Source organism: Haliotis rufescens, unplaced genomic scaffold (assembly GCF_023055435.1).
Source record: "Haliotis rufescens isolate VD_foot unplaced genomic scaffold, xgHalRufe1.0.p SCAF_9, whole genome shotgun sequence".
NCBI classification, from domain to species: Eukaryota; Metazoa; Mollusca; class Gastropoda; order Lepetellida; family Haliotidae; genus Haliotis; species Haliotis rufescens.
The window spans coordinates 10,266,277-10,281,707 of record NW_025964383.1 but is presented as its reverse complement, the minus strand read 5'-3'; the positions used below and the strand labels follow the sequence as shown (position 1 = coordinate 10,281,707).

The window sequence follows — 15,431 nt, the reverse complement described above, 5'->3', positions numbered from 1 at the left end:
ACAAAGACACCATAACACACACACACACACACACACACACACACACACACACACACACACACACACACACACACACACACACACACACACACACACACACACACACACACACACACACACACACACACACACACACACACACACACGATAACACTCACACACACTCACACACAATAACACACACACATACACAATAACACAGGCTCACACACAATAACACACATACACTGACACAATAACACACACACTCACACACAATAACACACACTCACTCACACAATAACACACTCACACACACACTCATACAATAACACACACACACAATAACACTCACACAATAACACACACTCATACAATAACACACACTCACATACACAATAACACACAAAATAACACACACAATGACACACACACACACAATAACACTCACACAATAACACACACTCATACAATAACACACACTCACATACACAATAACACACAAAATAACACACACAATGACACTCACACACAATAACACACACTCACACACAATAACACACGCTCACACACAATAACACACACTCACTCACACAATAACACACTCACACACACACTCATACAATAACACACACACACAATAACACTCACACAATAACACACACTCATACAATAACACACACTCACATACACAATAACACACAAAATAACACACACAATGACACACACACACACAATAACACTCACACAATAACACACACTCATACAATAACACACACTCACATACACAATAACACACAAAATAACACACACAATGACACTCACACACAATAACACACACTCACACACAATAACACACGCTCACACAATAACACACACACATGGACGTCATTACATTTTAGTGGCATCATCTGGAAAGGGACATTACAGCTCACCACACCTCTCTTTACCCAGTCCTGATTCGTGTAACAAGTACGCGATATAGGGAGCTAATAATTCCTTTATGAGGCGTGAAATACTTTTAATTGAAGGTATGTGTAAGAAACATCTGCTGCTCAGTCACTGAAGTCAAACACAACCCCAACAAACTTCTCCCACAACACTAGGTGAAAGGGAGACAACTCATCTTGCATTCGTCTCCAAACGGTCCACAGATCTTACTTCCGTCAATTTCTCCACCCAACTGCACCGTGCTATGTCTTTCTCTGTGGCGTCATTGTATGTATGTGGGGTCTATTTGTTGAGACAGAGTAGGGGAGGAACGTCATGATCAGTCCGTCGTTGTGGATCTACAGTAATGGCAGTAGGTATGGCGCCTCAAGTCCCAAGCTTGCTATCCTAAATGCGAAAAAGGTAACATGTTCAAAATGACCCAATCACTGAGGAAAGGCTCTTTATTGTTTCCACTATAAACACATATGTTATGGAATATAATTAATTCCAGTTGGAACATTAGAAAAAAAACAGTTACATGTTTTATCAGGTTCTTATGCTGAGGTAAAATCAGATATGTTTGTTTGTTAGTTGTTCAACGACGCACTCAGCAATATTCCACCTATATGACGGCGGCCTGTAAATAATCGAGACTGGACCAGACAATTCAGTGATTGGTATTGTGAACAATAGAATCATGTAAATAGCAACCTTTGTTAAATACGATTTAACGTATATACAAGTAACATGCAAAATATCACAAATCGTTATAAAATACTACAAATAAATAAAATAAATATCATGGTGTAAAACTACATTACACACCAAACTAAAACTGAAATGGATAAGATGTGTATAAAAGTTAGACAGTTTTGCAGGTCTTGTGCTGTTATACAAATCACCATATGAGACACGACATTTTGACTGGGGATGTTGTTCCAAATATCAACCCAAACATTTGGTTCTACTGAGCTTGTGTTACCGGCTGATTGTGGTCATGTCGTAGCCGTGTGCATCATCTCATCCAAGACATGATCGAGGGGGAGAAGTCTGGAGAAACAGAATCTTCTCCAAGAGTAGAACATGACCTCGAACAATAATTTTCTCCCATGAGTATTGATGCCAACCCATGCCATTACATTACACGGAAACTAAAGACGTTGAGGAACGCAAGCATCGAGTTGCACCTTCCTAGATACTGGAGGGCGCTGACTAAGGTCCTGGGTTCATATCGTGCATGCCAAGGACCCGTTCCATACGTGGTTTAATAAGGGCAACTGTCGCATGTTGAGGGACTCCAGTGTCACTATTGCTGTGTCAGACGCCGGCGGGGACGTCTCCATCCGCAATACGGAGTTGCCAGCCCTTAGTAGTTTCAGTTCTCGCGAAACCACGAGATCTCTCCATTCTCCATACCGGTAAAGTGAACCAGTAAGGAGGTAACCCACAGTCAAATGTTTTCCCAGAGTCTTCAATAGTAACGTTATATCATCTTAAAGCAGAATTAAGCATTTAACAACAAGACCGCCGCCTTCATAATAAAATGTTCTTGTTTTATCAAACCATCAGTATCACGTTCATAATGCAAATACACTCAATAGGTGAAGTAGAATGAGACGAGGTGTTCTTTGCAACGGTGTCAGTTGTGTCGCGGCATTGGGGACTAGAACAAAATAACAATGGAATACATTAATTTTGATCCGAATAACGAAACTTATGGCATTGATATAGATGTCTAGATCGACATTATTGATCAGTACTGAAGACAATATATTTATAAGTCACTCAGTAAGAAAACAAAACAGTGATGCAACTACAATATTTGAAACCCAGGTAAAGTAAGAACAGTGCTTGTTCGATCCCTACCTGGCATGGTGGTTGTAGTTATCGGGGGCATGGTGGTTGTTGTCATATTTGGCGTGGTGATTTTAGTTATGATGGGCGTGGTGGTTGTAGACATCAGGCGCGAGAATGTAGTTATCTTGGGCGTGGTGGTTGTATTCATCATGGACATGGTGGTTGTAGTTGTCATGTGCCTTGTGGTTGCTGTCATTGTTGGCGTGGTAGTTGTAGTATTCTTTGACATCGTGGTTGTAGTTATCATGGGCGTGGTGGTGGTTGTCATCATAGACGTGGTGGCGGTAGTTATCATGGACGTGTTTGTTGTAGTCACACTTGTCGTGACGGTTGTAGTTGTCATGGGCCTGCTGATTTGGGCGGAGCAGCCTGAATTAGTGAGTGAAACATCGGAGCAATATTAGTAAGTTAAACGCAGATGAATACATACACTTAGTTGTGAAAGTAAATCAGTAAATGATTAAAGTTTACTATCTATTTGCAGCGATTGCAACTTAATTAGTGGTGTGCTTGTTGCAATCGTAGGGTGTGTAAGTGTTCCTATTTGCAACTTGGAGAAACGGTCTGATAGCAATGAACATTTTAATTGAACACATATAATTGTTTATATCAAGGCACATCAGGTAACAGTTTCACCTTCACTGTCTGTCTGCTATGTGATGAACATGTGTGAATAGCGTACCACCGACAGGAAAAAGGTTGAACTCTGTGATATTCAAGCGCTCCATTCAGGGCTGAAGGAATTCCTATTTCCAGATTCAACGAAAGTTGGACATGTATGCATTTATTCCACACAAAATATCACTTAAATATGCTTTATGAATTATAGGCAAGATAGATGCGAACACTCACCTACAGTGAACATGGTGGAGGGTGTATCCAGACACGGCTGACATTGCCTCACTCCATGGTAAATGGCAGAATAACACACGCACCTTAAGTCATCCTGGCTGTAAGGGTCCACAGGTTGAATCTGACAAGGGTAATCAGATACATGCATGTTGTTCATCATCACTAGTATTGCAGCCTACGGTATTTTAACTATCCAATACGCTTAATTCAAATCATAATAAATCAACGGACATGTACCCTTCAGCATGCATACATATACAGGTAACCAGAGTGTGTGAGTCTATGTTATTTTACAATGCAATACATAAACTATATCGCGAGAGGAAGATATTTTATGGATGTCAACTTCTTTATTATGGGGAAACACAACGTGAGAAATAAATTTACAGTTTATACCGAAACATTTTCAAGAGAATAACAAAGGGGGTAAAGCAATATTGACTCCTTAAATGACTATTATTTTGCCTGGTCAATGTGGAACTGACGTGAAAAGGAGGTCCACAGTTTGTATACGGGTAAGACACTTACGAATTTAAGGGGAGGTAACTCTTGCATGACAATAGTTCCGCAAAGTGTCATGTTCACAGCAGTGAACTACCAAGTGTTATGTTCACTGCAATGAAAATGTCACTTTTCTCAACTTCGGAAAACTCGGTATTTCACTATGAAGTACATAATAAAAGTGTTTTTCACATGTGTGCTAATTCTATACGTATTTATTACATGTGTATAGTTATTGTGATGTGTGTCTGTGATGCCAATCTATATTGACGTGTGATTGCCATATGCTTAGCCATTCTGGAGTGCGTCTAAATTATTTAGAAGTCAACCATATCTATTGTTATTGTAATGTGTGTAGTTATTGCAATGTGTGTGTGCCATGTGTATATTAATTCTATTTTTTACCTGTCGTGAGTTATTGTAATTATTATCTTAACAGTTATTGATATTATTAACTATATTTTTGTATAATATTAATTATTGATTACTTACATGGATGACGTACTCTCCAGCTGCAATATCTCTGAAGGAAGCCAGGAATGTGGTCTCATTTTGGGAAGGGGGATCAAATTCCTGAAATTGATACATCGCCATAAAGTTCATGTATGTATATATAAGACGGGAATAGATCAACAGACACACAACATGTACTCGTAGCAGCATCGTGATGCTCAGAAAGAAGATCGCTTTGTGAATTATGTTTTTTTCATGACTGAAGCATAGCCAACATTTAGTATCATCTATTCATGTCTACATGATAAAGTTAAAGCATAAAATATGTAATTAATAACATACAACTCACCCTCTCTTGACAAAAGTAACCTGAATCAGTCGACACAATGCATGTTTCTACAGCATTTAAACTGTCATTCTTGGACACCAGCATCACTGTGTATTGCCTGAAGCCATATCTAAGGGGTGCTAGGCTGAATCTGGCCTCGATATTAGCAGGAGCAGTGAACTGTATTTCATCATAGGATATAAACGGTATCCAGTTTCTAGCGGGAATGTCTATTCCCTCTGAAAGAAAGCCATTATATTTCTGTAACGTCACTTGTATATTGTCATCTGAATGTACTTATATGGCTTAAACTGACACCAGACAAAAAACAGACGAGAAATACTGGTAAATGTCGTAAGTGGTTTAAACGAAAGTACGCAATTGTTCTATCAATAAACTAGGTCATACGTTGTCGCAACTTTCCCGTTATCTGTATATATGTGTCCTATTTTACACATGACTAGCAGATACATTGTTTATAATTACAACTAGTGCTATTAGATTTTGTATGTATCTTTTTTAAAGAGCATATCCTCATGACATTCTATATATTGTGCTTCAGACTTCATTGTCGTTTATACGGAAAGGCTATTCTGTTCAGATCTGACAATAGAGACCATTGTAAACGCTTCTATCAAACATGGGTACGATCTCGTAAAACCAGCATGTTATATAGGTAGTTCTAGTTTGATAAGGACCAGGGCAGTTCCATACTTTGAACAGGCTGCAGTGTGAAGAACCTGGTCAGTCTGACATCTGGTGAGTGATGTGGGAGAGACGATAGATGGAGCTGATACAGCAGGTGCGACCCCCCAACGAATCCAACCAGTTTCTTTTGAAATATCAGCTGAAACATTTATCATTCATTTCATGTGATAAAAATACTTTTCCTTTGTATTAATAATTAACTAAAACGAAGGAGGTTCCAAAATTACACATTACCTTGGCACCGCTTGGGTTGAACAGAGAATGAGAAAAATCAAATATCCTGCAAACGAGTTTGGAACTGTTATCTGTCATGTCATGTATCCGAATTTCAAGACGAAATCCATGAATTCGTCCACGCCCAGCGTCTGTAAAAAAATACAAACACAGAGAGATACACATTCTTACACAACTACATGACTCCAGACATTTTAATACTACAAACAATAACCATGTCAACTCGAACAACTTTTCCAACAATCGCATATTTGATTTTCGTAGGTGCTATATAGCTATGGCTGGACTTTGGCAGTCATTTTTCACACACCCAAAACAATTATAGCATTAATACTCATTCTTAAGCAAAAGGTTAAGAAATGTACTTTATAGTAAGTTACCACTTTCTGGTGTCTCCCATTCAATGATGATCTGAGGACTGCTGTTCTGGTTGGGGTCGGCAATAAGTGTTCCATTCACTGACAAGGAAGTGGGAGGTGTAGCTGAGATAGTACCCTCCAGATGTGGTGGGAGACTGCCTTTACACCCTATGCATATGTGAGCAAATAGCGGTATCATCATACATAGAGTCAGGGCGGCATACTAACACTTGGTCTCAATAGTAAATGGGTCGTACGACAAGGATCAAATACTCAACATCCTCCGAATACGAGTGAGTGAGTGACTGAGTGAGTTGGGTTTAACGCCGCTTCTAACATTATCCCAGTTATATCTCGGCGTGTCAGCTTAATGTTGGAGCAGAGCCTGAAGTGATGCAGGTCTTAGACGTTTACCACTTCGGTGAAACCAACGAGTACGGGTATGGTGCTGTCAAACCTAGAAACATAATCGGGGCGAACCGTGATTCGAACCCACAATCATAGGTTTCTGGCGAGCTCAAGGGACGCAATTCTGCACAGCGAATAGCGGCGCCTTAGTCGGCTGGGCCACCCGTGCCCCGTGTGTCTGTAGAGATAAAGAGTCGGAGTGTAATGAGCTTATAAATGTGATGGTTTTAAACAAATTGACAATGGAACCTTTACAAGTGAGAAAGTAGATTTCGGCTGTTTTTTGTGTAACATGTTTCAAATGAGCTAGGCATGAAGCAACAATATCTTAATATTTAACATCATCGGGATGGGATGTATATAAGAATCATGGATTATTTAACTGATTAAATAAACACAATGGTTTTAAGGTTTAGAAGGAATATATATATATACTATACATATAACCCACGTTCAGTCCCATACAGTGTGCAGTTGAAAGGCTCTCTCTGAAACTAAAGAAGACACGAATGAATACTCGGAGTCCTTATTTATTGCATACACGTTAGCATTTAGTGCAATACGTGGTTGGAATCTTGGTTCAGATGCTGGCAGCCTGTATTGTGATATATTGTGGTTCTAGAATTTTCCAGATGTTTCTACATTTCTTTTGTGATATGTTATACATGAATATCGTCGTATGAAGTAAACTTACATTGATGTATTATTGTCAGGGTTAATATAGGGTACAGTGATGATTGAACTCATCTGTGTAATAACCTTAAATGTGAAGATTGTGTGCACATTAAATGCCGGCTCATGGAGCGTCACAGGAACCATACACATTCCCTGATTTACAAGTTTGCACAAGGTGCGTCAATAGCCTTATAATGGACATGACAACACCAGCAAAGTTATGTGAAACATCGACGTCAGTGCTGGTATTAGAATGTGTATCTTATGACTTATCTGTCTACTGTTTCTAAATTGAATGTACATTTGTTTTGCTTAATCGCATTAACAAACGATAGATGTGGTCAAACGACGTAGCGCTTCCCCACTCGTAATGCCCGGCGGTCGGCAAAGTCCGGCACCGTTCGGCTCAGATCGGTGTCTATACGTTCATTAGGGTATTACTTGAGAATTTATTGCCCGCAAATTTGACCCTCAAGCAGTTTAATTGCATACTTTTATCATATTTTGATTTGGTATATGTTATCTGATATATGTGTGCAGCTTATTCATGTATTAAAAGTGATTATGGTGTTCTTGCAGTGGCCGGGTTAACTTGGCCGGGTAGATATGTCTCACGTATTTATGATCTTTTTTGCCATCTAAGAACTTGTAAAGAATTCAAGCAGGAAAAAAATGCTTATGCTTCAGATATCAAAACATGCTGCTGCAATGCAACATAGAGAGGGCACTGCATCTGGTCTTGGCACACCTAGATAAGAGATACTGAAAAACCTACCTAATCAAACCACGAGTTTACTGACTGTGTTGTACAACACAACATGGTCCAGAGGAGAGTCCTACTTATCCCACTTCTAAGACAAGGGAAGCAGGATCAAACTCTTATCGTCTTATTTCACTCACCTCAAACACGTGCAAAGCTATGGAAGCCATGGATACAAAAAACATACATCACCATGAAACACATCAGACCTGATCAAAGCGGCTTCAGGAAGGGACAACCATGTTTAGGTCATATACTAAGACTGGAACACGAAATAACAAAGTCCAGTTAAACAGACAATATCTAGCTGCAGTATTTCTTGGCTTCAGCAATGCCTTGGGCATGTATGGCATGACGGACTCCTCACAAAACTGGCACCAAATGGAAGGGAACATGGAAAACTTCATAGACAGCTTTTTGCAAGACAGGTCGCTGTCAGTGAAAAATGGGAACAATCAATCTGATCCAATGTCATTAGAAAATGGCATGCAACAAGGCAGCAGTATAAGCCCAACCCTGTTTAGCGTCAAGATCAATGATTTATTTGACTTTTCTACCCAAACTTCCCAATTCGTAATTTCGAAAAACATTCAGTTAGCCCTGGATAGAGTAGATTAATGGTGCAGTAAATGAGGTTCACTGTGGGAGTTCTATTCAAACACTGGTGAAAAGATGTTATGATATCCCATCTGTCTATAAAAGAAAAAACAATCAAAATATTATGGGTGATCCTCGATCAACATGTCACTTGTAGCAAACATATAGAATATGTGGAAACAGATGGCATAAAGACATGAATGTATTGCGGGCAATTTCAGGCACATATTAAGGTACCTCAGGGGCACTCAGCTGGACCTCTACATATCACTTATCAGATAAAACATCAAAAGATCAAATGGTTGTGAGTCTTTTCACACAGCATCAACCACTGTCTTGAGCCGCCAGAATACAACACAAAGCCCTAATGCTAACCTCAGTAGAAGCACTACATGTAGAAACAGGAGAACTCTCATTGAAACTAAGAAGAGAGTAGGCAATATTATTGTTTTACGGACGAACATCAAACCCTTTGGTGAAAACGATTTGGCAAGACAAAAACACCCGAGATGAATTTTCCTCACTGAAGCCGTCTTGGATATTACTGTGTAAACTCATCGGAAGTAAAAATTGTGATGACATTCAGCCACCAGAAAGTCACTACAAATGGTTACACTCTCGCACGACTTTAAATATTCTCAAAGTTGACGCTTCTTTAACATCAGAAGTCACTAAAAACGGAAATCCAACCATACTACGATCAGTAGCTATCACTAAAATTCAAACTACTTGGGACCATATATTCACTGATGGATCCAAGAATCCTATCAAAAAGATTGCTGTTAATGGGACCCATAGCTCCACATCAAAAGCACATTCGGTCCACCTGCTTAACTGTCAGTATTCACTGCTGAATTGTAGGCAATCCACCGGATTGGTGGGTTGGTTTGTTGTTTATCGCCGCAATATCCCAGCTATATGACGGCGGTCTGTAAATAATCGAGTATGGACCATACAATATAGTGATTAATATCATGAGCATCGATCCACACAATTGGGATCGATGACATCCATCAACCAAGTCAACGGGCCTGACCACCTGATCCCGTTAGTCGCCTCTTGCGACAAGCATAGTCGCCTTTTACAGCAAGCATCGGTTGCTGAAGACCTATTCTATCCCGGATCATCACGGGTCCGGAACTACCGGAAGCAAAGGCAGTCATCCTATCAGACTATATTAGTGCACAACACGCTATCAGCGGCAGAAACTCAAACTCGTGACCAAACACGGTCAGTAATACTCTATACAAATATACAAAACCATCGGACGAAGGACAACAGGTGAAGCTGTGTTGGATTCCGTCTCACACACACGTAGATGTTCATGGAAGTGAAAAAGCAGAGTGAACCTTAGACAAAGCGGAGATCAGCCTATTCCCTTCAGTAAACTAGAGTTAAAATGCAAAAGCAAATCCTTCATAGCCCAACGATGCCAAGTCCAGTGGGATGCAAGTAAGATCGGCAGATATAGAAAACTCAACCCACAATCCACCAAAAAACGTGCACATACTCAAATGAAAGGAAAGTTGAAGTAGCCATCTCACGCCTCAGACTCGGTCACAAAAAGCACAATGACAAGGCTTCCCAATCTTGCAATCAATTTGAATCCATTGCTCACTTGTTACTGGAATGTCAAGACCATACCCAAGACCGTGATCTGTTAAAACAAGAATTGCAGTGAGATCCGCTGTCTGTCGTAGATCTCTAAAAGCCAAGACATGCATTAGCGAAGGCCAAACAATATTTTTGAGAGGACAGCTACTTGAACGTATATAAACAAGCAGCCAAAGATCAAAATGAAATCATTTCAACAGCAACATGTGTATCTACCGACAGGATTTGCTAGACCGTTTACGGGTCGTCCTGTAACTTTGTGGTCAGATCGAAACCTAAGTTTCGCAAGTAATTAGTTATGGGACAGTACTTATTCTGGTGTTACTGATGTAAACTTAATGGCTAGGGTATTATAGCCGAGGTTGTTCACTCATGAGCGTGTTGAATTTCTAAACGCTCTTATGTTAATCTTAGGTATCACAAGCGACTTAAGACAGTCTATGCTTCTTGTCGACTGTTCTGTCAGATTGTTGATCAAGCTATCTTTTGTTATAGGTGTTGTACAATTGTGTAGCCAATCAGCTTGTATATTTGTTCATGGGTTATTAATCAGTGATCATTGTCCGTGTCGATTTGGAACTTGATGCTTCATATTGTCCTCCATAGTTACATTTTTCGTAGTTTCATGATTACTTTATACTTCTCCTTATTCTCCGTGACACGCGCCATCGTCGTCATTAAATTAAAACATGACAAGAAGATAGGGAGTATTTAGTTTCATCTTTGTTGGAATGTTCAAAGCCTGTGCTTTTGACTATGCAAACCCAATGTCCATACATATAAAACTTACAACTAATTCCTAAAAAATTCTACTTACCGGCTTTCCCAATACTACAAGGTGTTCTGGAGGGCGAGTTCGTGAACAGTTACCATAGACAGTCATTTCATCGTATGACAATATGACTGGTACTATGAAACTCACAATAAACATCCAAGAAGAAGAAAATATCATGACTTCTTCAACACTGGAAACGGTCTGCATAATGTGCACAGGGAGAGTCGTTGAACGCTGACGTTGCATTATATTTATTTCAGTTTGACAACTTGCGTAAACCATGGCGTCACGATCACGAATATACAATTGTCACTATACAAAGAACGGAATCGGATATCCACATGCCTGGCCTTGTCCTATTATCAAGAACCATAACAGTACGACAATGGACTATCTTGCGTCTCTATCTAACGCCACAGTTGACAATGCACCACATATTCATCGCACTGACGCGTTTGCTTTTCATGTCTAATTTGTTTCATGCTATTTGTGTTGGTATGATAATGTGCTTGCAAATGTCCATTGAAACTCGCAGAACTCCGTGGGATCAATGGCTGGTTCTATGCTTATACTTTCCCAGTCAACGACGATATGATGTAAATTACCCTTAGAATATGGTCTTAACATGCCACTTTACAACGTTGTTTATGAGCGTGTCAAAATAAAGTCGACATGCAAATTGTTGGTCACTACAGTGGTTGCTACTGACTAAAATTCAAATGTATCATCTCATATTATATCAATGCAATAGCTAAGAAGTTAGAAAATTATGAGTGTATTAGATAGGTTGATTCACTTTGTATCAGTGAGTGAGTATGATTTAACACCGCTTTTAGCAATATTACAGCCATTGTACCAAAGTAGGGAACCGAACCCGGGTCTTTGGCGTGACGTGCTAACGCTTTAACCACTAGGCTACCCTATTGCCCCTAACACCTCGAAAATGCATTGTGACCACCCAATCATCCATCACCAAATCACAGGTGTCTCCGGCTATAAAGACACACATGGTATGATGGCGATGTGGTCTACAAAGGATGACAATGAGGACGAATTATACCCATTTCAGAAATAGTCTAATCATTCAACTCCAAGAGACACCAATTTAGGGTTTCAAACGCTCTACCCATGTCCGTATTTGATATTTAGTTCTTTAACGTAAATCGTCTCTTAATACGATTGTACCGTTCAGAAAAAGGGCCAATGAACCACATCAATCCCTCAACACCATGCGGTTCATTTTGCCACCAGGCATGTTGTAAGGGAGGTAAGCCATCTAGTCTCTCTCTTGTCAAACCCAGCATGTGAGCGTTGCTGCGCTCTGTCGTGTTATCCCCTTTCGACACCAGAACAAATAGCCGAGATGAAAAAGGGAGACAACTCCTTCGTGTCAATGTGTCATGCTGTTATGAATGCTCGCTGCATTGCTGAAATGCAATTGTCGATGTGCTGATTTATCCTTCGTATATGGGCTGTTCCGTGATCATGCAGATTTATGTCGGTGCTGATTTAAAAGCCAAATTCGGAAATAAAACTACTCACACATAGTGTTGTGTACGTATATGAAACGTTATACATCTAGGATCTTCTAATGTAACCAAATGACACAAAAGCAATATAATGAAGTTATGTGCGCCTGGACAGGTACATGTACGAGACCCGTGAAGATTCCGGGGTAGAATAGGTCTTCAGCAACCCATACTTGCCGTAAAAGGTGACTATGCTTGTCGTAAAAGGCGAAAAACGGAATCGGGTGGTCAGGCTCGCAGACTTGGTTGATGCATGTCATCGATCCCAATTGTGTGGATCGATGTTCATGATGTCAATCACTGGATTGTCTGGTCCAGACTCCATTATTTAAAGACCGCCGTCATATAACTGGAATATTGCTGAGTGCGGCGTTAAACAGCAAACCAGCCAACATGTACGTAATAAGTGAAAGTCGTCTGGATTAACACAAAACCTCAACGCAAGAGAATATCAAGTCTCGAGTATTTGCCGAAACAGATTCCAAAGGGCGTAACAAAAAGGCCAAATAGCAGTGAGAATTATATAAATGGATAACTGAAAATCAGTGATGACTCCAGGTATTCTGCCCAAGCAGCACCCGCCACTCACGCAATTTGCATAACAAAGTAAGTGTTTGGTTGTTGCCTTGTTACCCCTCTCATTTGACCACGGCAATGTCAAAATAAACTGTGGGTGTAATGTGACATCTTAAAATATTCCCATAAAAGTTCCAATGAATAGTCGTCCACAAAGACAGGATCACGGACTAACACGGGATGACAAGGTGTTCCTGTAATTGATGACATCAGGTATTTCGATTAATAAACTCTTCTTCTTTTCTTCTGCCCTTGACAGTTCACCATAGTGCTAATTGTGGGACAAAACGACTAATGGAATATAGATTTGCGTCCACATACACGATGGAGCCCGTGTTAACCAGTTCTTCAAACAAAACAATTAAATCTATCTAACTTATTTATACGTTTCTTGTATATGGGTGCAGCAATATTGAAACTACAGTAAAGTACGGCTATAACGAACTCAAAGGGACTTAGTTCGTTATAACCGTAGTTCATTATAAGCATTTATACAGAAACTAGTCGCGACCAATAAAGTAAGTTCGTTATATCCGTCAATTCGTTATAAGCGTGTTCGTTATAACCGTAGTTTACTGTATTTGCATGTGAGAGATGTATATCGGCCACACACTCATCTGAGTGCATACACCATGTAGTTAAGAGACGGGAGCGAGCCCCTGCCCAACTGTATTCGCGCATGCAGATACATGGCCTCTGACTTTTGTTTTGTATTTTACATCAGAATAAAAGGAAACTCATTTATAAATGTATAATAATCAATACATACTGTAACTTTAGTAGAATAAAAAACATGCATCATCTCATATACCATACAATTCAATGGTACTTTCGACAAAATAATCTTATGTACACTTGACATAACGTGTCGTCTTTTCTGTGATAGTATCGTGCAGGTGAAAACTATGGAAACGTAGTAGGGTCACAGTCTAAAAAATATATCATCTACGTAAAGCGATACCATCATCTACTTATATGATGTTATAATCTACGAAGAAGAAAGTATCATATACTATCGAGGCATCTACCTTTGTAACAATATGTTCTCGAGCAATCGACACTAGTTCCGGGTCAGTTATATATAAACTCTTGCTTGATTCGTAATTAATGACCGATGTGTTGGACTTTTAACCTTGACATATCTTTATTGAGGTACTTTATAAACACTAAATAAACCAAATCTTCATTTAAATGTGTGGATGTTACAGACAAATGACACACGCCACTCTCTAACATCCGAAAAACAGAGAGGAGGGTATGAAATGTTCGCCACACTACAAATACTGATAGGCCATTATTCAAATTCATGTCGAAATTATATATCAACCACAACATGGTTTAAGTCTGACGATTCACTCAAAAATGTTGATTCTCACGATTTCTCCATAACGGATATTAGGTGTAAGTGGTAAAACGCGACCATGAAGGGGTGAGAATCACTGTAACTATAAACATATATATGAAACTAATAGCATTATCATCCTGAAGCAGTGAAGGTACAATTCTGCAGTTTGTGTTTATATTTAAGCGCTGATAGTTTGGCAGTTTCAAACGATATCAGTATGTAGTAAAATTAAAGGCCAAATGAAACTATACAACAGACAGGTTCCCAAACATAATTAAATCAACAGTAATTAAGTAGTTGCCTTTATTTAAAGGGAGTGAGTGAGTTGGGTTTAACTCCGCTTTTAACAGTATTCCAGTTATATCTCGGCGTGTCAGCTTAATGTGGGAGGAAAGCCCGAAGTGATGCAGGTCTCAGACGTTTACCACTTCGGTGAAACCCACGAGCATGGGTATGGTGCTGACAAACCTAGAAACATAATCGGGGCGAACCTGGATTCGAAACCACAATCATATGTTTCCGGCGTGCCTAAGGGACGCAACTCTGCACAGCGAATCGCGACTGCACCACCCGTGCCCCCGCCTTTATTTAAAATATAAATGTTTGTGTAAACTAGTATCCACCCAAAATTGGAACTTTACAAACAATATCTTTGTGTAAGTAACGAAACTTGCGATTATAGCATAACATACGGAGATGAGAGTATCTTCAACGTAGATGTAAGTATCATTTATGAAGAGGATATTTTTTTAGAATGTGGCACTAATACGCTTCCATAGAAACCATCTCACTTTACACATGAAAGATTTGTACAGGGTTCGCTACAAAGGCCTGTGATTGAATAAGGCTGAATGTGGCCTGGACAGTAGACAGAGAATATCACAGTGATCTTGGCACACCAGGAAGTCCATAGTCACACGTTACCGATTAGGATTGATTAACATTATA

General features: G+C 39.7%; 1 protein-coding gene across 1 annotated transcript; it reads right to left on the bottom strand.

Moving 5' to 3' along the window:
* Positions 1-1,374: 1,374 nt before the first annotated feature.
* Positions 1,375-11,260, bottom strand: LOC124125945. Its single transcript, XM_048391524.1, has 10 exons — positions 11,076-11,260; positions 7,064-7,106; positions 6,226-6,372; positions 5,846-5,976; positions 5,618-5,750; positions 4,925-5,142; positions 4,615-4,695; positions 3,622-3,742; positions 2,779-3,138; positions 1,375-2,575 (listed from the first exon to the last, which is right to left on the bottom strand). The coding sequence occupies exons 1-10, from the start codon at positions 11,238-11,240 to the stop codon at positions 2,490-2,492; spliced, it is 1,485 nt and encodes a 494-aa protein (XP_048247481.1). The 5' UTR covers positions 11,241-11,260; the 3' UTR covers positions 1,375-2,489.
* Positions 11,261-15,431: the final 4,171 nt, after the last annotated feature.

What these genes read in the sequence shown, in the direction of transcription:
- LOC124125945 (XM_048391524.1), bottom strand. Translation starts at nt 11,240, where the DNA reads ATGCAGACCGTTTCCAGTGTTGAAGAAGTCATGATATTTTCTTCTTCT. An exon ending in ATGGGAGACACCAGAAAGTG is followed by an intron (nt 5,977 to 6,225) that starts GTAACTTACTAT and finishes ATTTTTTTACAG; the next exon opens with ACGCTGGGCGTGGACGAATT. An exon ending in GTTACTTTTGTCAAGAGAGG is followed by an intron (nt 4,696 to 4,924) that starts GTGAGTTGTATG and finishes TATCAATTTCAG; the next exon opens with GAATTTGATCCCCCTTCCCA.